At 55.3% G+C, this 24,278-nt stretch overlaps 2 protein-coding genes across 2 annotated transcripts; one reads left to right on the top strand and one right to left on the bottom strand.

Moving 5' to 3' along the window:
- Nucleotides 1-1,288: 1,288 nt before the first annotated feature.
- Nucleotides 1,289-16,213, bottom strand: KAT7 (lysine acetyltransferase 7). The gene is made up of 15 exons (XM_054281505.1): nucleotides 15,999-16,213; nucleotides 14,539-14,686; nucleotides 12,992-13,168; nucleotides 11,709-11,948; nucleotides 10,229-10,311; nucleotides 9,930-10,019; nucleotides 9,313-9,411; nucleotides 9,104-9,214; nucleotides 7,776-7,967; nucleotides 6,929-7,018; nucleotides 5,754-5,894; nucleotides 3,702-3,795; nucleotides 3,428-3,574; nucleotides 2,808-2,914; nucleotides 1,289-1,629 (listed from the first exon to the last, which is right to left on the bottom strand). Exons 1-15 carry the CDS (start codon nucleotides 16,011-16,013, stop codon nucleotides 1,528-1,530), a joined length of 1,836 nt encoding a protein of 611 aa, XP_054137480.1. The 5' UTR covers nucleotides 16,014-16,213; the 3' UTR covers nucleotides 1,289-1,527.
- Nucleotides 16,214-17,143: 930 nt separating this feature from the next.
- Nucleotides 17,144-23,436, top strand: SLC35B1 (solute carrier family 35 member B1). The gene is made up of 9 exons (XM_054281558.1): nucleotides 17,144-17,322; nucleotides 17,588-17,691; nucleotides 17,780-17,910; nucleotides 19,224-19,254; nucleotides 19,948-20,105; nucleotides 21,013-21,139; nucleotides 21,573-21,679; nucleotides 22,718-22,871; nucleotides 23,079-23,436. The coding sequence occupies exons 1-9, from the start codon at nucleotides 17,144-17,146 to the stop codon at nucleotides 23,129-23,131; spliced, it is 1,044 nt and encodes a 347-aa protein (XP_054137533.1). The 3' UTR covers nucleotides 23,132-23,436.
- Nucleotides 23,437-24,278: the final 842 nt, after the last annotated feature.

The raw sequence follows: 24,278 nt of genomic DNA, 5'->3' as shown, positions 1-24,278 counted from the left end.
GAGGAAATCAGCCCTGGCATCACCGAAATCAGCACTGGAATCACAGATCAGCCCTGGGATCACCAAAATCAGCACTGGGATCACCAAAATCAGCCCAGGGATCACCAAAATCAGCACTGGGATCGCTGAGATCAGCCCTGGGATCACTGAAATCAGCCCTGGGATCACTGAAATCAGCCCTGGGATCACCGAAATCAGCACTGGGATCACCAAAATCAGCACTGGGATCACTGAAATCAGCACTGGGATCACTGAAATCAGCCCTGGGATCACTGAAATCAGCACTGGGATCACCAAAATCAGCACTGGGATCACTGAAATCAGCCCTGGGATCACCAAAATCAGCACTGGGATCACTGAAATCAGCCCTGGGATCACTGAAATCAGCACTGGGATCACTGAAATCAGCACTGGGATCACTGAAATCAGCACTGGGATCACCAAAATCAGCACTGGGATCACTGAAATCAGCACTGGGATCACTGAAATCAGCACTGGGATCACCAAAATCAGCACTGGGATCACTGAAATCAGCACTGGGATCACTGAAATCAGCACTGGGATCACCAAAATCAGCACTGGGATCACTGAAATCAGCACTGGGATGGAGCAATCAGCTCTGGGACCAGGGAATTCAGCCCTTCCCAGGCTGTCCCTCTGTCAGTGACACTGGAGCCACCCAGGGACGGGTGGCACGAGGACAGTGGTTTTACTGGGAGGCCATTCTGGGATATTTCTGCTGATGGGAGGGAGGAATCAAAGCTTTTTTTTTTTTGATTCCATCCCTCCCCGGAGCACAGCAGCCCAACAGCTCCTGGAATTGGGGCTGGGAGTTCCTGTGGCTCTTTGGAAAAGGCCAAAGTTTGGATTCCTTCAGCCTGGAGGGGGAAAAAAACCAACTCCAATAAAAAGGGACCTACAATTCCAGGAAGGCTGCTCTGGGAAAAACATCTCCAGGGGAATACACTCAGCAGGTGCTTTATGTACAGGAACTCAGCAATTCCACGAGATACACACCAGGAAAAAAAGGGAATTCTATCCAGAGGCGCTTCCAGCAGGGCTGTGGTGGCTCCAGGAGGGGTGGCAGGGACACCCAGGGACTCCCTCGGGTGCGGGAGGTGCAATTCTGGCTGTACAACAGGAACTAAGTGAAGATCTGCTGGGTCCTAGGGAAAACTGCTGGGAGAGGGGCAAGGAGGCCACTACAGCTATTCCAGGCATGGGGCAGAGCAGCCACAGCAGGGCTGCCCCACAGAAGCATTTCCAGCGCTGTCCCAGAGCCCAGGAGGGACAGAGGGACACAGCAGGACAGCAGGGACAGGGACAGGCCCAGCAGCCACAGCTCCTCAGCTCCCTGGGGCTCCCAGAGCCCTCCAGTCCTCGCGGCCTCACTGAGGCCGAAACGTCCGAGTTCCTCAGAACTGTGGGGACACGGGGCCGGGCCAGGCCAGCCCGGTCACCCGCCCTGGGGACGCTGCAGAGCCAAGCACACGCATCCTCCTCTGCTGGGGACGCTGCCGGGGACACCTAGGTGCCCTTGGGAGGGGTCCACTTGAGGCAGCTGGGATCCATGGTCTTGTTGCTGTTGGACCTCTTGGCCTCCTTGGCGATCCACTCGTCAATCAGGTCCTGGGGACAGCAGGGAGGGGAGCTCAGGGGTGACCCTGGTGGGGAATCAGCCCTGGGACAGCACCCCAAAGGCCATTAATGCCTCAAAGGAATGGCAAAGGAACAGCAGAGTTACGCCAAAACAACGCCAAAACAACAGCAGAGTTACGCCAAAGCAACACGAAAACAGCAGCAAAATAACAGCAAAATAACGGCAGAGTTACACCAAAATAACACCAAAATAAGACCAAAATAACATCAGAGAACCCCAGGAAGCCCTGATTCTAAGAAGGAAAAGGAGAACCCAAGGAATTCCTGATTGCAGCAAGACAGAGGAAGAATGGGGATCCCAAGGAATTCCTGATTCCAGAAAGGGAAAGGAAAAGGAAAAGGAAAAAGGAAAAGGAAAAAGAAGGAAAAAGGAAAAAGAAGGAAAAAGGAAGCCCTGATTCCAACCAGGAAAAGGAGGAATGGAAAACCCAACGAATTAATGATTGCAGCAAGGAAAGGAGGAGAACCCAAGGAATTCCTTATTCCAGAAAGGGAAAAGGAAAAGGAAAAGGAAAAGGAAAAGGAAGCCCTGATTCCAACAAGGAAAAGGAGGAGAACCCAAGGAATTCCTGATTCCAGAAAGGGAAAGGAAAAAGGAAAAAGGAAAAAGGAAAAAGGAAAAGGAAAAAGGAAAAAGGAAAAAAGAAAAGGAAAAGGAAAAAGGAAAGAGGAAAAAGGGAAAAGGAAAAGGGAAAAGGGAAAAGGAAAAGGGAAAAAGGAAAAAGGAAAAGGAAAAAGGAAACCCAAGGAATTAATGATTTCAGCAAGGAAAAGGAGGAGAACCCAAGGAATTAATGATTGCAGCAAGGAAAAGGAGGAGAACCCAAGGAATTCCTGATTCCAGAAAGGAAAAGGAAAAAAGAAAGAGGAAAAAGGAAAAAGGAAAAAGGAAAAAGGAAAAAGGAAAAGGAAAAGGAAAAAGGAAAGAGGAAAAAGGGAAAAGGAAAAGGGAAAAGGGAAAAGGGAAAAGGAAAAGGGAAAAGGAAAAGGGAAAAGGAAAAAGGAAAAAGGGAAAAGGAAAAGAGGAAAAAGGAAAAGGAAAAAGGAAACCCAAGGAATTAATGATTTCAGCAAGGAAAAGGAGGAGAACCCAAGGAATCCCTGATTCCAACCAGGAAAGGAGGTGCAGGGAGGCCCCCCAGGCTCACCTGTCTCTTGAGGACCAGGTGTTTGCCCTTCCAGTACTTGAGCATCTGCAGGGCCTGCAGGGTGCTGACGATGTCCACGGGGTTCACAGCGGTCTCCTGGCTGATCTCTGCAAGCAGAGCCCAGCAGAGCCTCTGACACAGCCCCAGAGCCCTGGGAGCACCAGCTCGGTGCCATCCCCTCAGGAATGTGGGGCTGGGCAGGGCTGCAGGGGTTTGGGGTGCTGGGTTTGGGATCTGTAATAAATCCCCTGAGAGAAAATGCAATCCTGCTTTTCCAGGGTACCTCACATCCCCAGGAATTCCCAGGTGCCACCAACAGAGAAACGCCATTTTAAAAAGGCCAAATATTCTCAATATTGGCTGCTGGAGCCATTTTTGGTTAAAATTAATATTCTAACACACAGCTGGATGAAGCTTTTTGCTGAATCTTTTTTAAAATTGTCATTTTTTCATCAAGCAGCCAATACATCCTTTACAATGCTGCACATGGCCCAACTCTGCTGGTGGCAGGGCTGGGAAGGAGCCATTCCCAACACCCCACGGAATTCAGTGCTCCACGAACACCTGGGTGGGTGAGGCAGCCTGAGAGGCTCAGGGATGATCCCAAAGCCCAAACTGACCTTTGATGGAGATCTCCTTGCCCTGGAAGTTGTGCAGGTACCGCAGCAGAACCTCCTTCCAGTAGCTCCTGTAGCTGATCAGGCCCAGGTCGGACAGGGGACGCTCTGGGGAGCCAACCTTCTCCTCGACCTTAGACAGCAAATAGCCTAAAAAATATAAAAATAACCACATTTAAACCACTCAGAAACGAGGATGGGAGCTGCTCCAGCAGCCAGGTGAGATTTCCTGGTGGAGCTGGAGGGATTTCTGGCCAGAATTTGCCCCCACACTCACTGAAGTCAATGAGCATTTTGCCATAGCCTTGTCTCATGTACTGGGGCATGGTCAGGATGCAGGACACGTTGTAGTTGAGGAAGGAATTCTTCTCCTGGAAACAAGAGCAGACAGCAGGGAAGTCAGAAATTTTATTCCTTTAGCTGTTTTATTTAAAAAGAAATCATGGTGATTTCTTTTAAAATTTATTTTTATTTTAATATTTATTTTAATATTATTGAATATTTGTTTTAATGCATTTTTCTCCACATTCCTTCCCAGTTTCCTTCTCCCCAATGAAGACTCCACTCTGCTTCCTGGCAAAAGAAACCATGATGATTTATTTTAAAATTTATTTAATATTTATTTTTATTTTAATATTTATTATTAATATTATTTAATATTTATTTTTATTTTAATATTTATTATTAATATTATTTAATATTTATTTCCATGTATTTTTCTCCACATTCCTTCCCAGTTTCTTTCTCCCCAATGAAGACACCACTCTGCTTCCTGGCAGTAGAAATCATGGTGATTTCTTTTAAAATTTATTTAAATTTTTTTAAATTTTAATATTTATTTTTAATATTATTTAATATTTATTTCCATGTATTTTTCTCCACATTCCTTCCCAGTTTCTTTCTCCCTAATGAAGACACCACTCTGCTTCCTGGCAGAAGAAATCATGGTGATTTCTTTTAAAATTTATTTTTATTTTAATATTTATTATTAATATTATTTAATATTTATTTTTATTTTAATATTTATTATTAATATTATTTAATATTTATTTCCATGTATTTTTCTCCACATTCCTTTCCAGTTTCTTTCTCCTTAATGAAGACACCACTCTGCTTCCTGGCAGAAGAAATCATGGTGATTTCTTTTAAAATTTATTTTTATTTTAATATTTATTATTAATATTATTTAATATTTATTTTTATTTTAATATTATTAATATTATTTAATATTTATTTCCATGTATTTTTCTCCACATTCCTTCCCAGTCTCTTTCTCCCCAATGAAGACACCACTCTGCTTCCTGGCAGTAGAAATCATGGTGATTTCTTTTAAAATTTATTTAAATTTTTTAAAATTTTAATATTTATTTTTAATATTATTTAATATTTATTTCCATGTATTTTTCTCCACATTCCTTCCCAGTTTCTTTCTCCCTAATGAAGACACCACTCTGCTTCCTGGCAGAAGAAATCATGGTGATTTCTTTTAAAATTTATTTTTATTTTAATATTTATTATTAATATTATTTAATATTTATTTTTATTTTAATATTTATTATTAATATTATTTAATATTTATTTCCATGTATTTTTCTCCACATTCCTTCCCAGTTTCTTTCTCCCCAATGAAGACACCACTCTGCTTCCTGGCAGTAGAAATCATGGTGATTTCTTTTAAAATTTATTTAAATTTTTTTAAATTTTAATATTTATTTTTAATATTATTTAATATTTATTTCCATGCATTTTTCTCCACATTCCTTCCCAGTTTCTTTCTCCCTAATGAAGACACCACTCTGCTTCCTGGCAGAAGAAATCATGGTGATTTCTTTTAAAATTTATTTTTATTTTAATATTTATTATTAATATTATTTAATATTTATTTCCATGTATTTTTCTCCACATTCCTTCCCAGTTTCTTTCTCCCCAAATGAAGACACCACTCTGCTTCCTGGCAGTAGAAATCATGGTGATTTCTTTTAAAATTTATTTAAATTTTTTTAAAATTTTAATATTTATTTTTAATATTATTTAATATTTATTTCCATGCATTTTTCTCCACATTCCTTCCCAGTTTCTTTCTCCCCAATGAAGACACCACTCTGCTTCCTGGCAACTCCAATTCCTTGGAGCTGGGTTGGTTTTTGCTGGGAATGAGAAAAGATGGAGCAGCACAGCTCCTGCAATCCCTCAGCAAACACAACAACCCTGCAGCTCAGCCTTGGACTTTTCATCTGCTCCCAAAAGCAGCAAATGCTGAGGCTGCCAAAGGGATTCAGTGCTGACGAGGGGCCCTAAACCCCATTTTAGTGAGGTGTTTTGCACTGACCTTGGAGAAATACCCGATCAGGTGGCAGCCAGTGTTGTCAGCCTCCGTCATGACGTAGAAGAGGAAGGGTTCCACATCATAATAGAGGGTTTTGTGGTCCAGGAAAAGCTTTGCCAGCAGACACAGGTTCTGACAGTAGATCTGGGCACAGAAAAGAGATGCAGGTGTTTATCCCAGTGGGATACCCCAAGATACAGGTTTTTACTCCAGTGGGATACCCCAAGATGCAGGTGTTTATCCCAATGTGATACCCCAAGATGCAGGTGTTTATCCCAGTGGGATACCCCAAGATGCAGGTGCTTATTCCAGTGGGATACCCCAAGATGCAGGTGTTTATCCCAGTGGGATACCCCAAGATGCAGGTGTTTACTCCAGTGGGATACCCCAAGATGCAGGTGTTTACTACAATGGGATACCCCAAGATGCAGGTGTTTATCCCAATGTGATACCCCAAGATGCAGGTGTTTACTACAATGGGATACCCCAAGATGCAGGTGTTTACTACAATAGGATACCCCAAGATGCAGGTGTTTATCCCAGTGGGATACCCCAAGATGCAGGTGTTTATCCCAATGTGATACCCCAAGATGCAGGTGTTTATCCCAGTGGGATACCCCAAGATGCAGGTGTTTATCCCAATGTGATACCCCAAGATGCAGGTGTTTACTACAATGGGATACCCCAAGATGCAGGTGTTTACTACAATAGGATACCCCAAGATGCAGGTGTTTATCCCAGTGGGATACCCCAAGATGCAGGTGTTTATCCCAATGTGATACCCCAAGATGCAGGTGTTTATCCCAGTGGGATACCCCAAGATACAGGTGTTTATTCCACTGGGACACCCCAAATGTGGGCAAAACCACCTGGGAAAGGACAAAAAAACCCTCAGAATCATCTGAGAAATGATGGGGAAACGGAGCAGCTGGGCCAGGACACAATTCCATTGGTGATGGAGCCTGGATCCTGCCCCTCACCTCTGCTGGGAGAGACACAGAGGGAGCTGCTGGAGCAGCAGCAAAACTCCTGCAGGAAGGGTCCAACTGCAGCAGCCCCTCTGTGAGCAGGGCCACAAGTCCATCCTAGCTGTCTGTAGGGCCACAGGGCCACCCTGGCTGTGTGCAGGGCCACAGGGCCACCCTGGGTGCCTGCAGGGCCACCCAGGTCCCACTCACCTTGTTTTTCTTGCCATCCACCTCGAAGACGGAGATGGAGCCCTTGCGGTAGATCTCGTCCCCCGGCGGGTGCTTCCAGACACACTTGGCCTGGGACAGGGACAGAATGAGGACTGTCACTGCTGGCCTGGGGACAGCAGCTGCTGCAGGGGACAGGGAACTGCTGCAGGGGACAGGGAACTGCAGCCTGGCCTGCCACTGCAACCCAGCCAGGCCAGCCTGGTGTCAGACACTGCCACGTGCACGGGCTGAGCCTGGATGGGCCATTCCCAGTGGGAATGAGCCCCCCTTGACCCCACAGCAGCGTTTCCAGTGGGACTGAGCCATTCCCTGACCCCATAGCAGCACTGAGCCATTCCCTGACCCCACAGCAGCCTCCCCAACAGGAATGAGCCATTCCCTGACCCCATAGCAGCACTGAGCCATTCCCTGACCCCACAGCAGGACTGAGCTGTTCCCTGACCCCATAGCAGCATTTCCAACAGGACTGAGCCATTCCCTGACCCCATAGCAGGACTCCCAGCAGGATTGAGCTGTTCCCTGACCCCACAGCAGGACTTCCAGCAGGAATGAGGTGTTTGCTGGTCCCACAGCAGCCTCCTCAGCAGAACTGAGCCATTCCCTGACCCCATAGCAGCACTGAGCCATTCCCTGACCGCACAGCAGCATTTCCAACAGGACTGAGCTCTTCCCTGATCCCAGAGCAGGACTGAGCCCTCCCTGACCCCAGAGCAGCCTCCCCAGCAGGACTGAGCCATTCCCTGACCCCATAGCAGGACTCCCAGCAGCACTGAGCCCTCCCTGCCCCCAGAGGAGGCTCCCCAGCCGGCCTGGCCCCAGCCCTCACCATGTGCCTGCGCAGGATGGTCTGGCTCTTCATGTACTTGAGGCAGAACTCGCACATGTAGAGGCGGCCGAGGCGCGCGTACTCCTCGGGGTAGGGCGAGTGGTACCACGTGTCCAGCTCGTAGCGCCCGAACGCGATGGTCTTGATCATGTTGCTGCCCTCGGTGATCTGCCCCTGCAGCCTCAGCTTCTCCTGCCCCGGGGGGAAAGCAGGGAGAGCCAAAACGTGAACTCTGAGCAGCAGGAGGGGAATTGGGGTTTGTTTTCCTGGAGGAAATCTGTGTCGAGTTTTCTGGATTCGTTTTTCAATAAATTCCTACAGCTGCTCGTCACCCCCTGCTCCTTTCCTGATCCCCAGGGACAGGACATGAGGGCTGTGAGGAGCAGCTGAGGGAGCTGGGGGTGTTTATCCTGGAGAAAAGGAGCAGGAGAGACCTCCTGGCTCTCCATAACCCCGACAGGAGGCTGCAGCCAGGCTCTGCTCCCAGGGAACAACAGGACAGGACACGGCTCCCAGCTGTGCCAGGCTGCCCATGAGGAGGAATTTCCTCCCAAAAAGAGGGATTGGGAGTTGGAAGGGGCTGCCCAGGGAAGTGCCACCGTCCCTGGAGGTGTTTGGAAAGGCCTGGATGCGGCACTTGGTGACAAGGTGGTGTCAGGTCACGGGTGGCACTGGGTGAGCTCAGAGGGCTTTTCCAGCCCAGTCCATCCTGTGGCTCCGTGACACAGCCCAGGGCTCTGCCCCAGGTGCCCCAGCTGTCCCAGGAAAGCATCAAAGGATCCTTTGATCCCTCTCTGGAATGGGATGTGGCTTTGGGAGGCTCCTCAGGAGCTGCAGCAACACCAGCCCATGAACTCAGTCACAGGCTGAGGCTGAGGTGGCTTTTGCTGTCACCAGCCCTCAGCAGGGACACTGAAGCTGTCCTTGTCCCCTGGGAGCACCCCTGGAATGTCACCACACATTCCTGAGCGCAGAGCTCAGCTCCAGCACTCCCTGGGGACAGCTGGTACCCCTCCATGCTGCCTGCCAGGTCCCACAGAGCCCTGGGGCTGTGCTGGGGCAGGGTCTCACCAGGTCCCACAGAGCCCCTGGGGCAGGGTCTCACAGAGCCCCCAGAGCTGCCCCTGGGGCAGGGTCTCACCAGGTCCCAGAGCCCCAAGAGCTGTCCCTGGGGCAGGGTCTCACCAGGTCCCATAGAGCCTGGGGCTTTGCCTGGGGCAGGGTCTCAGCAGGTCCCAGAGCCCCCAGAGCTGCCCCTGGGGCAGGGTCTCACCAGGTCCCACAGAGCCTGGGGCTGTGCTGGGGCTGTCCCTGGGGCAGGGTCTCACCAGGTCCTCGGAGGCGCGGGCCTGGGCCCTGCGGAACAGCTCCAGGTCGTACTCGCTGGTCAGGTTCTCCAGGAGAGGCTCCCTGGTGTTGCCATAGGTCTGCCTGTGCTCCTGGAAAAACACAGCACAGCTGCTGGCTCCTGCAGGATGACTGGGAGAGCCAAACTCCATCCCAGGGGGGAATGAAAGGATGTAATTCCTGATTTTACCATGTATTTCTCCTTCTGCTCCTTGCTGAGCCCCGAGTTCCTCTTCTTCCTGAGCTCAGCCACCTTCTCCTTGTAGCGCAGCTGCCTCTCTGTGGGGGCCTGAAAGAAAGCCCAGGTGGGGCCTTGAGAGGCTGCAGCCCCCCCAAAGCTCCCCATTCCCTGCCCAGCCCAAGGAGTTCCACGCTGGTGCCATTCCACGGGGCGTGAAGCAGATCCTCTGCTAATCACAGGGCACTGCAGCTGCAGCCCAGGAATGCAAAGCAGGAAATTTTCCTTCCACCACAGGACAGGGTGAGCTCCGTGCTGGGGAACAGCTCCCAGCTGACTCAGGGACTGGGAAATGTCATTGCCCTGCTTTGGCTCTCTGCTGCTTACTCAGAGGGAAATTGCTGTTTACAGCTCTGCAGGAATTCCTGCACATCCAAACTCGGGGGAAGGATCATGCCCAGAACACAGCTGTGCCTGCTCCAACCTCTCTGAGGGGATCCAGGGCATTCCCCCTCTGGAATGGCAGCAGGGCAGGCTCAGGGCTGCCCCAGCAGCTCCCAGGATGTGGAGAAGGGAGCCCAGGCCCCAATTCCCGTGCTGGGAGCTGGGAGCTGGGGCTGTGCCCTCACCTGGTGCCTGGTGGCGTGCCTGTTGTTGTCATCCTGCCTGTGGGCCAGCATCCGCTCCTCAATCTGCTTGTCCCGGCTCTGTGCTCGCACCTGGAGGCCAAAATTCACCTGTCAGGGCTGCAGCCACCCCTTGTCACCCCCTGCCCCTCCAGGTGTGACACACAAACGCTGCTGCCCCACAGCCAAGCACAGCAGCACGCAGGGGTGAGCTGTTTGCTGCTCACACGTCACAGGGCTCAGCATTTACCCTAAAACTCCCAAAGGAGGGGAAATCAGAGGGCAGAACCATCCAGGTGTACCTTGCACTCATCTGCTGAGAGGTTGTGGTACAGAGGGCACCCCGAGATGGAGAAGTGGCGCTCGTGCTTCCCGGTCAGGTGTCCTGCAAGGGGTCAGAAAAACAACAAAACCTGTGAGAAATGGCCTCAAAGAGGTGGAGGAAGCGTCCCACAGGGGCAGATTCCCCACAGTGGGATAGGAGGAGGAAACTTCCTGCTTTAAAAAGGAAGGAAAAGCTTTCTCACTGTAAACCAAAGCAGCCAGGGATGGGAGTGCAATAATTTGGCACTGAAATCCCGTTTGTGGCAAAAACCAATTCCCTGCCCACAAATCTGGGATGTTTCCTCCCACACCTGTGCTCACCCTCAGGATCACTGACAGAGGGATAGGGGGAAACTTCCTGCTTTAAAAAGGAAGGAAAAGCTTTCTCACACTAAGCCAAAGCAGCCTGAGATGGGAGTGCAATAATTTGGCACTGAAATCCTGTTTGTGGCAAAAACCTGGGACATTTCCTCCCAGACCTGTGCTCACCCTCCTATCAGGCTCCTCAGGATCTGACAGGGGAAGAGGAGAAGGAAATTTCCTAGTTGAAAAAGGAAGGAAAACCTTTCTCACTCTAAGCCAAAGCAGCCTGGGATGGGAGTGCAGTAATTTGGCACTGAAATCCTGTTTGTGGCAAAAACCAATTCCCTGCCCACAAACGTGGGATTTTTCTTCCCACACCTGTGCTCACCCTCCTATCAGGTTCCTCAAGATCTGACAGGGGAAGAGGAGGAGGAGGAAACTTCCTGCTTTAAAAAGGAAGGAAAACTTTCTCACTCTAAGCCAAAGCAGCCTGGGATGGGAGTGCAGTAATTTGGCACTGAAATCCTGTTTGTGGCAAAAACCAATTCCCTGCCCACAAACGTGGGATTTTTCTTCCCACACCTGTGCTCACCCTCCTATCCAGCTCCTTAGGATCACTGACAGAGGGATAAGAGGAGGAAATTCCCCAGTTTAAAAAGGAAGGAGGCATTCCCTGCCCCTCACTCTAAGCCAAAGCAGCCTGGGATGGGAGTGCAATAATTTGGCACTGAAATCCTGTTTGTGGCAAAAACCTGGGACATTTCCTCCCAGACCTGTGCTCAGCCTCCTATCTGGTCCCTCAGGATCTGACAGGGGGATAAGAGGAGGAAACTCCCTGGTTTAAAAAGGAAGGGGGCATTCCCTGCCCCTCACACTAAGCCAAAGCAGCCTGGGATGGGAGTGCAATAATTTGGCACTAAAATCCTGTTTCTGGCAAAAACCAGTTCCCTGCTCACAAACCTGGGACTTTTCCTCCCACACCTATCAGGTTCCTCATCCTGTCACTCCCCAACACAGAAAAAAAAACCCTCCAGGAGTAACATCTTTGTATTTATGCCTCACATCCCATGCCCAGACCCTTCCTTGGCATTCCTGCCCCAATTCCTGTTTGCTTTCAGGATTCACACCACCCAGGGCTGCCAGGCCAGGGCTCACCCAGGGAGTTGCAGCCGGGCGTGGGACACTTCATGTTGAAGTTGTAGCTCTCGTGGAAGCGGCGGCGCTTGGGCCGGTGCGAGAGGTCGCTGCCCGAGTCCTTCAGGGACATGTCCTTGGCCAGGCTCTCGTCGTGGGACACGTTGGGGCTGGAGATGTCGATGTCCGACTCCGAGGAGGGCGCGTTGCCCGTGGGCGTGCGCGGCGGGGACTCGTCGTGCTCGGCCGCGTTCTTGGTGTCTGGGTGGGAGCACAGGGGACAGAACTGAGGGGAGAGATCCCAAAAACGACCCCAGAAACGCCTCAGGGGCTGCACGGAGCCTCTCCCACCCTGGGAGCAGCATTTCCTGCCCCTCTGGGTAGCAACAGAACATTCCCTGCCGCTGTGGGTGCCAGTGCAGCATTCCCTGCCCCTGTGGGTGCCAATGCAGCATTCCCTGCCCCTGTGGGTGCCAGTGCAGCATTCCCTGCCCCTCTGGGTGCCAATGCAGCATTCCCTGCCCCTGTGGGTGCCAGTGCAGCATTTCCTACCCCTGTGGGTGCCAGTGCAGCATTCCCTGCCCCTCTGGGTGCCAATGCAGCATTTCCTACCCCTGTGGGTGCCAATGCAGCATTCCCTGCCCCTCTGGGTGCCAATGCAGCATTCCCTGCCCCTGTGGGTGCCAATGCAGCATTCCCTGCCCCTGTGGGTGCCAGTGCAGCATTTCCTACCCCTGTGGGTGCCAGTGCAGCATCTCCTGGTCCTGTGCAGCATTCCCTGCCCCTCTGGGCCCCAATGCACCATTCCTTGCCCCTGTGTGTCCCAGTGCACCATTCCCTGCCCCTGTGGGCACTAACAGAGCATTCCCTGCCCCTGTGGGTGCCCATGCACCATTCCCTGCCCCTGTGCAGCATCCCCTGCCCCTGTGGGCACTAACAGAGCATTCCCTGCCCCTCAGTGCCCCAGTGCACCATTCCCTGTCCCTGTGGGCACTAACAGAGCATTCCCTGCCCCTCTGTGCCCCAGTGCACCATTCCCTGTCCCTGTGGGTGCCCATGCACCATTCCCTGCCCCTGTGTGTCCCAATGCACCATTCCCTGCCCCAGTGCACCATTCCCTGCCCCTGTGGGCACTAACAGAGCATTCCCTGGCCCTCTGTGCCCCAGTGCACCATTCCCTGCCCCTGTGTGCCCCAATGCACCATTCCCTGCCCCAGTGCACCATTCCCTGCCCCTGTGGGCACTAACAGAGCATTCCCTGGCCCTGCAGGCCCTGATGCACCATTCCCTGCCCCTGTGGGTACCTCTGTCCGAGAAGTCCACGGCCTGCTCGGTCTCAGAGCCCGAGGAGCGGGTCTGGCGCAGCGGGTATTTCTTTGGGGTGACAGGAGCTGGCTGCTGCTGGCTGCGGGTCACCCTCCGCGTGGAGTACACCGGCTCGTCCGGCCCGAACGGCGCCGCGCTCCGCACCGGGCTGGAGTCTGTGCACACAGTGGGGAATGCAGGTTACACACGGGGACACCGCGGGGACATCATGGAGATACCATGGTCACACCATGCTCACGCCACGGGGACACCATCGGGACACTGCGGTCACACCGTGGGGACACACCACAGGAACCACAGGGACACCATAGAAACACCACAGTCACACCACAGGGACACCGTGGAGACACCACAGAAACCATGGGGACACAAGGGGGACACCACAGTCACACCATGGGGACACCACAAGAACCACAGAAACACCACAGGAACCAGGGGGACACCACAGTCACACCATAGGGACACAAGGGGGACATCACAGGGACACCACGGTCACACTACGGGGACACCATGGGGACACCGCAAGAACCTCAGAGACGCCACAGGAACCATGGGGACACCACAGTCACACCACAGGAGCCATGGGGACACCACAATCACACCACAGGAGCCATGGGGACACCACAGTCACACCATGAGGACACCACGGTCACACCATAGAGACACGAGACACCACGGTCACACCACAGGAACCACAGGGACACCACAGTCACACCACAGCACCCTCAGATCCCCCCTGCCCCACACTGACCAACGCCCCATGCCTCTGTCCTGCCCATATCACCACGCTCCCACCTCGCTGATAAAATCTCAGGACACTTGGAGCAATCTGGAGTGCCACCAGCTTTCTCCAGGTTTAACAGCTTAATTGACCTGTAATTACTGCCCAGCTCTCATTTGGAGAAGCAAAGATCCCTCAGTTTAGATAAGAACCATCAGCGTTTAGATAAGAACCCATAACCCTTGGGATTGCCTGTGGTGTGGAGCTGCACCTGGGATTTTGTGTGTGGGGCTGCAAGAGCCTTCTCCTGGTTTAAGGAGGAGCCTTTACCCAGTTTAAGGAGAAGTCTTTCCCCACTTTAAGGAAGAGTCTTGCCCTGGTTTAAGGAAGAGCCTCTCCCTGGTTTAAAGAAGAACATTTCCCCAGTTTACGGAGGAGCCTTGCCCTGGTTAAAGAAAGATTCTTTCCCCAGTTTAAGGAGGAACCTTTCCCCAGTTTGAGGAAGAGTCTTGCCCTGGTTTAAGGAGGAGCTTTTCCCCAGTTTAAGGAAAGGCTTTTCCCTGGTTTAAAGAGGAACCTTTCCCCGGTTTCAGGAGAAGCCCTCTCTACCCTGTGAGCTCTGGCTGAGCCGCTCCCTGGTTTAAAGAAGAACCTTTCCCCATTTTCAGGAGAACCCTTCCCCGGTTTCAGGACAAGCCCTCCGCACCCTGTGAGCTCTGGCTGAGCCTTTCCCTGGTTTAAAGAAGAACCTTTCCCCATTTTCAGGAGAACCTTTCCCCAGTTTCAGGACAAGCCCTGCCGTACCCTGTGAGCTCTGGCTGAGGCGGGCCGAGGAGCGGGTGACGCGGGCGGATCTCCGGGAGGTGCCGTCGCTCTCGGAGCTGTCCGTGTGCTCGGGGTCCGTGGAGAAATCCGAGTCCTCCGTCCCATCCGAGCTGCTGCCCGCGTTCCTCTGCAACGGCACACTGCGCTCAAAAACTGCACTTACTGCTAAAAACTACATAAAATCAATTAGTATTTCACGTTCTTCATGTCCTCCCAGCTGCAAGGGTGACATGTGTGGTTTAGCCCAAGTCAGGGACTCTTTTTTCCCTTCTTTTTGTGTCTCCTGCTCTGCCAGTGAGGAGTTTCCAGAGCAAACCAGGACAGGTGATCCCTGACGGCCAAAGGGATGCTCCCAGCACAGGGTGCCATTCCCAGGATATATAAACTGCAGGAATTATCAGAATTATCCCAAAGCGGGGGCAGCAATCTGGATGTCAGAAGGGGATCTGCCATCGGTCAGTAATTGCAATTTTTTCTCCTTTCCCTTTCTGTTATCACCTTTATTTAACACTATTACAGCATTTTACTTCATTTCTCATTTATTAAACCGTTCAGACTCCAACCTAAAACCTTTAATTTTGTTTCCCCCGCAATTCCACGCTTGTGCCTAATTTCGTGAGGGGACACCGAGGGTCTAGGGGTGGCGGCAGGTGCCGGTGGGGTCTGGGGGCGGCTGCGTGGGCCCGGCGCGAGAAGGGCCGTGAGGGGGCGGCGATCGTGAGGGGAGCGGGGGGGACGCGGCCGCCATGAGGGGATGAGGGGGGATTGGGGGGGGCGGCTCGCGCCGGTGGCGGGAGCGCGGTCCCCGCGCCGCTTTGTTTTGCACCCAGCGGAGCCGCGCAGGCCCCAACCAATCACAGTGCGCGCGGGCGGGGCATAAAAGGAGGCACACCAATGGCAGCTCGAGGAGCAAAAAGGCGGGCCCGACAGAGCGTGATTGACAGCGAGCGGCAGCCAATCAGCGCGAGGCTTGCTCCCACGGCAACGCCAACCGCGGGGGGGCCGCGGCGCGGTGGGGGAAGGGAGAAACAAGGCTCGCGCGGGGAGGTGACCGTTGGGGGCGGGGATGGACAGCAGCAGTAGCCAATCAGCGGCCAGACTGGCATGGACACCCGTCCAATAGACGACCAGTTCTCCGAGAGCGTGTCCAATCGGGAACGGCAAGGGGCGGGCCCAGCTGCCGGCGCGGGGGAGGGGAAACGGTAGCCGTTGGGGGTGATGAGTGACAGATACAGCGACCAATCAGCGCGCCGCCTGCTAATGCTCCAGCCAATCATAGAGCGCGGGAGGCGGGCGCTGGGGGGGCTCAAGGCCGCTATTTTTCCCCCAGTTTTGGAGCCGGGAGAAGGCGTGGAGGGTCTGGGGAAGGGTAGAAAGCAGCGGCCTGAGGCCGCCGGTCTCTCCACCGGCCGCCTCCCGCGTTTCCCGGCCGTGCTCACCTTCCTGCGCTGCATCCTGGGCGGGGGCAGCGAGGTTGCCTGGTCCCCGGCGCCCGCGGCCCGCGAAGCGGCGGTGGCCGCCGCGGTGTTGCTACTGGCGGACTCCGTGGTGACAGCCGTGTCCCCCGCCCTGTGGCACGTCTGCTCCTGCGGCGCCAGCCCCGCTCCCGCCGCCGCCAGCCGCTGGTCCCTGCTCGGTCCCTCACGCTTCCGCCGGGACGCGGCCCACACCCCCGTCACGTGACCGCGCGCCATCTTGGAGCCGGGCAGGCGCCGCCGGCGCTGAAGCCGCGCGCCGCCATCTTGGATTGGGGCAGCGGCCGCCATCTTTGATAAGGGCGCGAGGCCCGTGGGGTGTGGCGCGCCCGTTACCGGGGCCGCCGTGTTGAGTGCGGGCAGAGCCGAGGCGAGAGAGCTCCCCGAGCTCCCTCGTGGTGTGAAGCCTCGAGAACTGCAGCACCGGCAGCTCCTCCGTGGAGCCTGCGGGAAGCGGTGCCCTGGAGGTGGGATATGTGGCCTGGAGATTGTGAAATTGTGAATTGTATCGGAATTCCCGTAAGGATGAGAGGAACTGTGAAGGACAAAGTGCCATGGCGGGGGTTCGTCCCTCCCCGGCCCCACCAAGCCCGGGAACCTCCCAGAGGCGCGGCTCGGAGCAGCGGGAGCGACTGAACGGGGCCTCGGGAAGGGCGGAACCGATCCCGGCGGGGACCCCGCACCTCTGCCCCGCCGGGCTCGAACAGGGTCCGGGCCGGTGGAAGGACCCCAGAAGGCCCCGCTTGGTGTCGCACGGAGTAGGCGGAGCCTCTCCCCGAGATCACCAATCAGAGCCCGCTGCTCTACCACGCCCCCTCAGCTCAGCCAATCGCTGTCCTCCACATCTGGTGGCGCGCCTGCGCGCGCCATGCACCGCGAAGGCCCCCAAGGCTGGGCTGTCCACAGTACTGCCTGTGCCGCCCCGCACACCGGCCATCCCTTCGCGGCCGAACCGCGGCTGAGACAGCCCCGGAGAGGGTTCGAAGATCTCGGTGTGCAGCCCCCGCCCGGCTCCGCGCTGTTCCCAGCGCTTCCCGCCCGCCTTTCCCCGCACGGCGGGTCCGGCAGCTCGCGGGGCGGCGCGGGGCGGGGCGGGCGCGGCGGGGCCGATGAGGCCGCCCGGGGCGCCGCGGGATGTGGCGCTGGAGGTGCCGCCCGCGCTGAGCGGCCCCGCCGCCACCATGGGAGCGAGCGCGGCCGCGGGGCTGCCCGAGCGCCTCCGCCTGCCCGTCTGCTTCCTCGGCGTGTTCGCCTGCTACTTCTACTATGGCATCCTGCAGGAGAGCATGTGAGACACACCGGGACACCGAGGCGGAGCGGGGCCGGGGACACGGCGGGACACGGGACGGGGACGTGGGGCTGCAGGGACACGGAGCGGGGACCCCGGCGAGGGGCGCGGGACCAGGGGGACACCCGGGGCTGGGAGGAGGGACCGGGGCAGACCCGGGCAGCCGGTGCCTCTCCTTCCCGTGCCCTGGGTTCGCTCCCCGGTGTCACCGGTGCGGGTCCCGCTATGTCCCGGTGTCACCGGTATCCCGCTGTCCGTCCCGCAGCACCCGCGGCCGCTACGGGGAGGGCGCGAAGCAGGAGAAGTTCAAGTACGCGCTGACCCTGGTGTTCATCCAGTGCGTGATCAACGCCGCCTTCGCCAAGCTCCGTAAGTGCGGCACCCCCGGGACCCCGCGCCGGTCGTGGCGGGGCCGGGGCCGCTCCTGAGCCGTGTCCCCGTGTCCCTGTCCCCGCAGTGATCCATTTCGTGGACGCGGCACGGCCGGACCGCACGCGGGGCTGGCTGTACGGGGCGTGCTCGCTGTCCTACCTGGGCGCCATGGTGTCCAGCAACTCCGCCCTGCAGTTCGTCAGCTACCCCACACAGGTATGGGACAGGGGGACACGGGGAAGGGGCTGGGACAGGGCTGTGACACAGCTACCCCACACAGGTATGGGACAGGGGGACACGGGGAAGGGGCTGGGACAGGGCTGTGACACAGCTACCCCACACAGGTATGGGACAGGGGGACACGGGGACATGGGGACAGGGCTGGGACATGGGGACAGGGCTGGGACACGGGGACAGGGCTGGGGTACAGCTACCCCACACAGGTATGAGACAAGGGGACAGAGGAACAGGGAGACATGGGGACACAGCTACCCCACACAGGTACAGGGCGTGGGGACACAGGGACAGGGCTGGGACAGAGCTGGGGCACAGCTGTGACACAGCTAGCCTACCCAGGTATGGGGACAGGGGCACACGGGGACACAGGTACCCCACCCAGGTGGGCACGGGAATGGGGAGACATGGGGACACAGCTACCCCATAGAAGGGACCCTGGCTGTGACCCTGAGGGGACCCTGGCTGTGACACTGGTGGACCCTGACCCTGGCTGTGACCCTGAGGGGACCCTGGCTGTGACACTGGTGGATCTGGCTGTGACACCGACCCTGCCGTTTCCTGGGGTCACTTTTGTGTCCCGGTCCCTGCTGGGGGTGCAGGGAGGGCTCTGAGAAGGGACAGAGCTGCCCAGAAATGGTGGCAGTGTCACCTGCCAGGGAACTGGGGTCACTGCCATGGGGGCTGAGCCCTCCCTGCTGAGGCTCAGCTGCCCCAGGGGTCTCACTTTGGGGGTTCTCTCACTTTGGGGGGTCTCTCACTTTGGGGGGTCTCTCACTTTGGGGTCTCTCACTTTGGGGTCTCACTTTGGGGGGTCTCTCACTTTGGGGGTCTCTCACTTTGGGGGTCTCTCACTTTGGGGTCTCTCACTTTGGGGGGTCTCTCACTTTGGGGGTCTCTCACTTTGGGGTCTCTCACTTTGGGGGGTCTCTCACTTTGGGGGTTCTCTCACTTTGGGGTCTCTCACTTTGGGGGTCTCTCACTTTGGGGTCTCACTTTGGGGGGTCTCTCACTTTGGGGTCTCTCACTTTGGGGGGTCTCTCACTTTGGGGGGTCTCTCACTTTGGGGTCTCTCACTTTGGGGGGTCTCTCACTTTGGGGGTTCTCTCACTTTGGGGTCTCTCACTTTGGGGGTCTCTCACTTTGGGGGTCTCTCACTTTGGGGTCTCACTTTGGGGGGTCTCTCACTTTGGGGTCTCTCACTTTGGGGGGTCTCTCACTTTGGGGGGTCTCTCACTTTGGGCTCTCGCTTTGGGGTCATTCATGGATCATCAATGCCCCTTTTCCTTTCCCAGGTGCTGGGCAAGTCCTGCAAACCCATCCCAGGTAAAGAACTGCCCGTTTTTGGGGGGGTTTGTGATTTCTGGGCCTCCCTGGCAGAGCCACCTGGGGCTGGGCTGGCATTCCAGGGAGGGCTTTGGGATCGGGTGGGGACGTTCTGTCTCCCCAGCCGTGATTTGGGAGTGACTTTTTGGGGTTTAATTTTTGTGAATGGATTTTGGGGCAATTTCTGACCTCCCTTTTCCCAGTGATGCTCCTAGGGGTGATTTTTGGGGGTTTTTAATTCCTGTGGGTGGATCTTGGGGCAGTTTTTGACCTCCCTTTTCCCAGTGATGCTGCTGGGGGTGATTTTTTAGGGGTTTCATTGCTGTGGGTGATTTTTGGGGCAGTTTTTGATGTCCCTTTTCCCAGTGATGCTCCTAGGGGTGATTTTTGGGGGTTTTTAATTCCTGTGGGTGGATCTTGGGGCAGTTTTTGACCTCCCTTTTCCCAGTGATGCTGCTGGGGGTGATTTTTTAGGGGTTTCATTGCTGTGGGTGATTTTTGGGGCAGTTTTTGATGTCTCTTTTTCCCAGTGATGCTGCTGGGGGTGATTTTTTAGGGGTTTCATTGCTGTGGGTGATTTTTGGGGCAGTTTTTGATGTCCCTTTTCCCAGTGATGCTGCTGGGGGTGATTTTTTAGGGGTTTCATTGCTGTGGGTGATTTTTGGGGCAGTTTTTGATGTCTCTTTTTCCCAGTGATGCTGCTGGGGGTGACCCTGCTGAGGAAGAGGTACCCCCCAGCCAAGTACCTGTGCGTGCTGCTCATCGTGGCAGGGGTGGCCCTGTTCCTCTACAAGCCCAAAAAAGGGACAGGGGACACCGAGCACGTCTTTGGCTACGGGGAGCTGCTCCTGGTGAGTGCTGGCACTTGTGGGGTGGCACCTGGGAGGAACCCCGGGGACTCAGGTGGGGTTTATTCCTGGAAAAAATCCCGGGATTCTGGTGGGATTTACGCCTGGGATAAACCTGGGCTCTCAGGATAAACTCCAGCATTTCAGGTGGGGTTTACCCCTTACCTGGAATAAATTCTAGGGTTTCAGGGGAGATCTACACCTGGGATACACCCTGGGCTCCCAGTTGGGATTTGCCCCTCACCTGGGATAAATTCCAGGGTTTCAGGTGGGATTTACACCTGGGATAAACTCCAGGGTTTCAGGTGGGATTTACCCCTTACCTGGGATAAATTCCAGGGTTTCCACTGGGATTTACACCTGGGATAAACCCCAGGCTCCCAGTGGGATTTACCTGGGATAAACCCAGGCTCCCAGGTGGGATTTGCCCCTCACCTGGGATAAATTCCAGGGTTTCAGGTGCGATTTACCTGGGATACATTCGGGCTCCCAGGTGGGATTTACCTGGGATAAACCCAGGCTCCCAGGTGGGATTTACCTGGGATAAACCCCAGGCTCCCAGGTGGGATTTACCTGGGATAAACCCAGGCTCCCAGGTGGGATTTACCTGGGATAAACCCCAGGCTCCCAGGTGGGATTTACCTGGGATAAACCCAGGCTCCCAGGTGTACCTTGGGGCTGCAGCAGCCCAGGTGTGCTGGGAGGAGCCTCCTGCACCCTCCAGCCCCACTGAAATCCCCGTTGGTAACTGCTGTGAAGGGGGAAATGCCATTTTCCCTGGGGAGAGGAACCAGGGCCTGACAGTGTCCCCTGTCTGTCTGTGTGTCTGTCTGTGTGTCTGTCTGTCCCCTGTCTGTCTGTGTGTCTGTCTGTCCCCTGTCTGTGTGTCTGTCTGTCTGTGGGTGCCCAGCTGCTGTCTCTGACCCTGGACGGGCTCACGGGGGTGTCCCAGGACCACATGAGGGCTCACTACCAGACAGGCTCCAACCACATGATGCTCAACGTCAACCTCTGGTCCACGCTGTTCCTGGGGGCAGGTGAGGAGCCAGGAATGAGGGCCTGGAATCTGTCCTGGAGCCCTCTGGGGTTTGGTTTTGTTGGGGATTTTGGGTTTTTGGTCATGGCCAAGCCCTGCCCTCCCTGGGCTCTCCTGCAGCTCCAGCTGGGAGCACAAACGGGAGCCCAGGAGGGCTGGGAGCTGCCCCTGGCACTGGAGCAGCTTTAAATTCCCTTCCACCCCAACCACTCCAAGGTTAGCACTCCTGATTAATTGCTGGGCACCGTTCTGTTGGAATTTGATCCCGGTTAATGATCTTTCCTTCACTAATTAACCAGGAGGGCGATTGCTGCTGCTGGTGTTTCCTGCTGGAGTTTTTTGGGGTTCAGTGCCTGCTTTGGGGGTTCTGAGGCCAGCCTGGCCCCTCGAGGGTGGGATCCCCATCCAGGCTGCTCCTCCTGGCTGTTTTGCAGGGATCCTGTTCACGGGGGAGCTCTGGGAGTTCCTGAGCTTCACGGAGCGTTATCCCAGCATCATCTCCAACATCCTGCTCTTCGGCCTCACCAGCGCCCTGGGCCAGGTCAGGGACGGGATTTTGGATTTTGGGTGGGGTTTGCTTCTCTGGGAGGGGCTGGGATTGAATTCCAGGTACAGGTCAGGGGGCAGGGACGGGATTTTGGGTTTTGGGTGGGGTTTGCTTCCCTGGGAGGGGCTGGATGGAATTCCAGGGGAGCTGGGGCTGGAGCACCTTGGGACAGGGTAAGGTGTCCCTGGATGAGCTCCAAGGGGATTTGCTTCCCTGGATGAGGGGCTGGGATGGAATTCCAGGGGAGCTGGGGCTGGAGCACCCTGGGACAGGGGAGGGTGTCCCTGGATGAGCTCCAAAGGAGTTTGCTTTCCTGGGAGGGGCTGGGATGGAATTCCAGGTACAGGTCAGGGGGCAGGGATGGGATTTTGGATTTTGGGTGGGGTTTGCTTCCCTGGGAGGGGCTGGATGGAATTCCAGGGGACCTGAGGCTGGAGCACCCTGGGACGGGGGAAGGTGTCCCTGGATGAGGGGCTGGGATGGAATTTCAGGTACAGGTCAGGGGGCAGGGATGGGATTTTGGATTTTGGGTGGGGTTTGCTTCCCTGGGAGGGGCTGGGATGGAATTCCCAGGGAATCTGGGGCTGGAGCACCCTGGGATGGGGGAAGGTGTCCCTGGATGAGGGGCTGGGATGGAATTCCCAGGGAATCTGGGGCTGGAGCACCCTGGGATGGGGGAAGGTGTCCCTGGATGAGGGGCTGGGATGGAATTCCCAGGGAATCTGGGGCTGGAGCACCCTGGGACAGGGGAGAGTGTCCCTGGATGAGGGGCTGGGATGGAATTCCAGCACCCTGGGACCGGGGAAGGCGTCCCTGGACGAGCTCCAAGGCCCATCCCAGGTGTCCCTGGACGAGCTCCAAGGCCCATCCCAGGTGTCCCTGGACGAGCTCCAAGGTCCCTTCCAGCCCAGCCCATCCCAGGATGCCACAAACCCCCTCAAACGCAGGATTTGAAGGGATTTCCTTTGGGGTTTGCCCCTGGCTGCCCGTGCTGGCAGTGCCAGTGACGGGGGCTCCGTTCTGCCGGGGCAGAGTTTCATCTTCATGACCGTGGTGTACTTCGGGCCGCTGACCTGCTCCATCATCACCACCACCCGCAAGTTCTTCACCATCCTGGCCTCCGTGGTGCTCTTTGCCAACCCCATCAGCCCCATGCAGTGGGTGGGCACCGTCCTGGTGTTCCTGGGTGAGTCTGGGGGCAAAATCCAGGGGGTCCCTGCCCTGGGAGCTCCCCAAACCCTGGGAGCCCCTGCAGGACCGGCGGATCCATTCAGTCCCAACTCCCCATCTCATTCCGTGGGTAAATTTGGGGATGTTGAGCTGATTTTTCCCCAGATTCCCATCTCCCTGCTGGTCTGAAGAGCTCACAGCTGCTGTTTTTGTCTCCTGCCAGGCCTTGGGCTCGATGCCAAATTCGGGAAGGGGGTGAAGAAGACGTCGCATTGAGGTTGATCCCGCAGTTGGAATGAACTTTTAATTTATTGTCTTGTACCTCAGAATCTGGTGTGGAACTGGACTCAGGACAGGGAATCAGAAGGAAACCGTGTGGAATTTATTTTTGGGTTGAGTTTGGTTTGGTTTTTTTTTAATTCTAAATGGTCTCTAAAATGTAATCCTTTAGTTTGAGGTGTAATTTTGCTTTTTTTTTGTGTAATCAGAGCTGCCCCCTGAGCCGAGCAGCAGCAGCAGATCCTTGCCTTAACAGGAAAACACAAATCCTTCCTATCTTTATTAAAGAAAACCAGACAATGGCTGCTTCTCCAGGACTTTTGTTGGGGATTTGGCTGGTTTGGGGGGGGACCCAGGTGTGCTCTGCAGGGAGGGAGAGGAATGATCTCAGTCCTTTGGGGTGATCCTGGGATTAAAGCCTTGTTGGAGGCACCCCCTTCCTTGTGGGGTTTTCCTTGGATTTTCTCCCACTGGGATGTGGCAGCAGGGAAATCCTGAATGTGTCTTAGGAAATGAGAGTTCCCCAAATTGGGAGCAGCTCCTCTCCCATGCCCTGGGATGCCCAAGCAGGAATTCTCTGGGGTCCTCATCCCTCCCAAAGAGCCTTTGGGATGTTCCTGCCTGGATCCAGCTGTCCCTCGGAATAAACCCCAAAGGAACAGGGTGGGATTCAAGGAATTTCCATCCTCTGCTGCTTTAGGCACTTTGGGAGAGGGACAATTCTGTTCCGTGGGTTTTGGGCTCTGCTGCTTTTTCCCATCCCAAGGCCAGGGCAGGATTGGGGGGAAACATCAGGAAACTCCTCCAGTGCATCCAGGGAAGGGCAAAAGGGGTTTTAATTCCTGCTGCCAAGGCCCTGTTGGGTTTATTCCCTGCAGGAAGTGACCGAGGGAGCCCCATCCAGCCCTGGGATCCTGGCAGCTGTCCCAGGGTGGGGCTGGATGGGATTGAAGGTCCCTTCCAGCCCCAACCGTTCCAGGATTCCCAGTGTAAGTGCGCCCAAGGGACAAACCCCAGTGCCCAGGCTCCCCACAGCTCTCTGGGCTTCACCTGTCCCAGCTTGGACCAGACCTTGTCCAGCTCATGGGATGCAAACCCAGGGAAATCAAAGATTTTGGGGTTTTTCAGCGCTGGGAGCTCCCTC

The sequence above is a fragment of the Melozone crissalis genome, unplaced genomic scaffold (genome assembly GCF_028551555.1).
Source record: "Melozone crissalis strain CALT ecotype California unplaced genomic scaffold, PUWL_Pcris_2 ptg000032l_1, whole genome shotgun sequence".
In the NCBI taxonomy this organism is placed as follows: Eukaryota; Metazoa; Chordata; class Aves; order Passeriformes; family Passerellidae; genus Melozone; species Melozone crissalis.
Note: the sequence above shows the minus strand (reverse complement) of the source record. Positions and strands in the feature narration are given on the sequence as shown.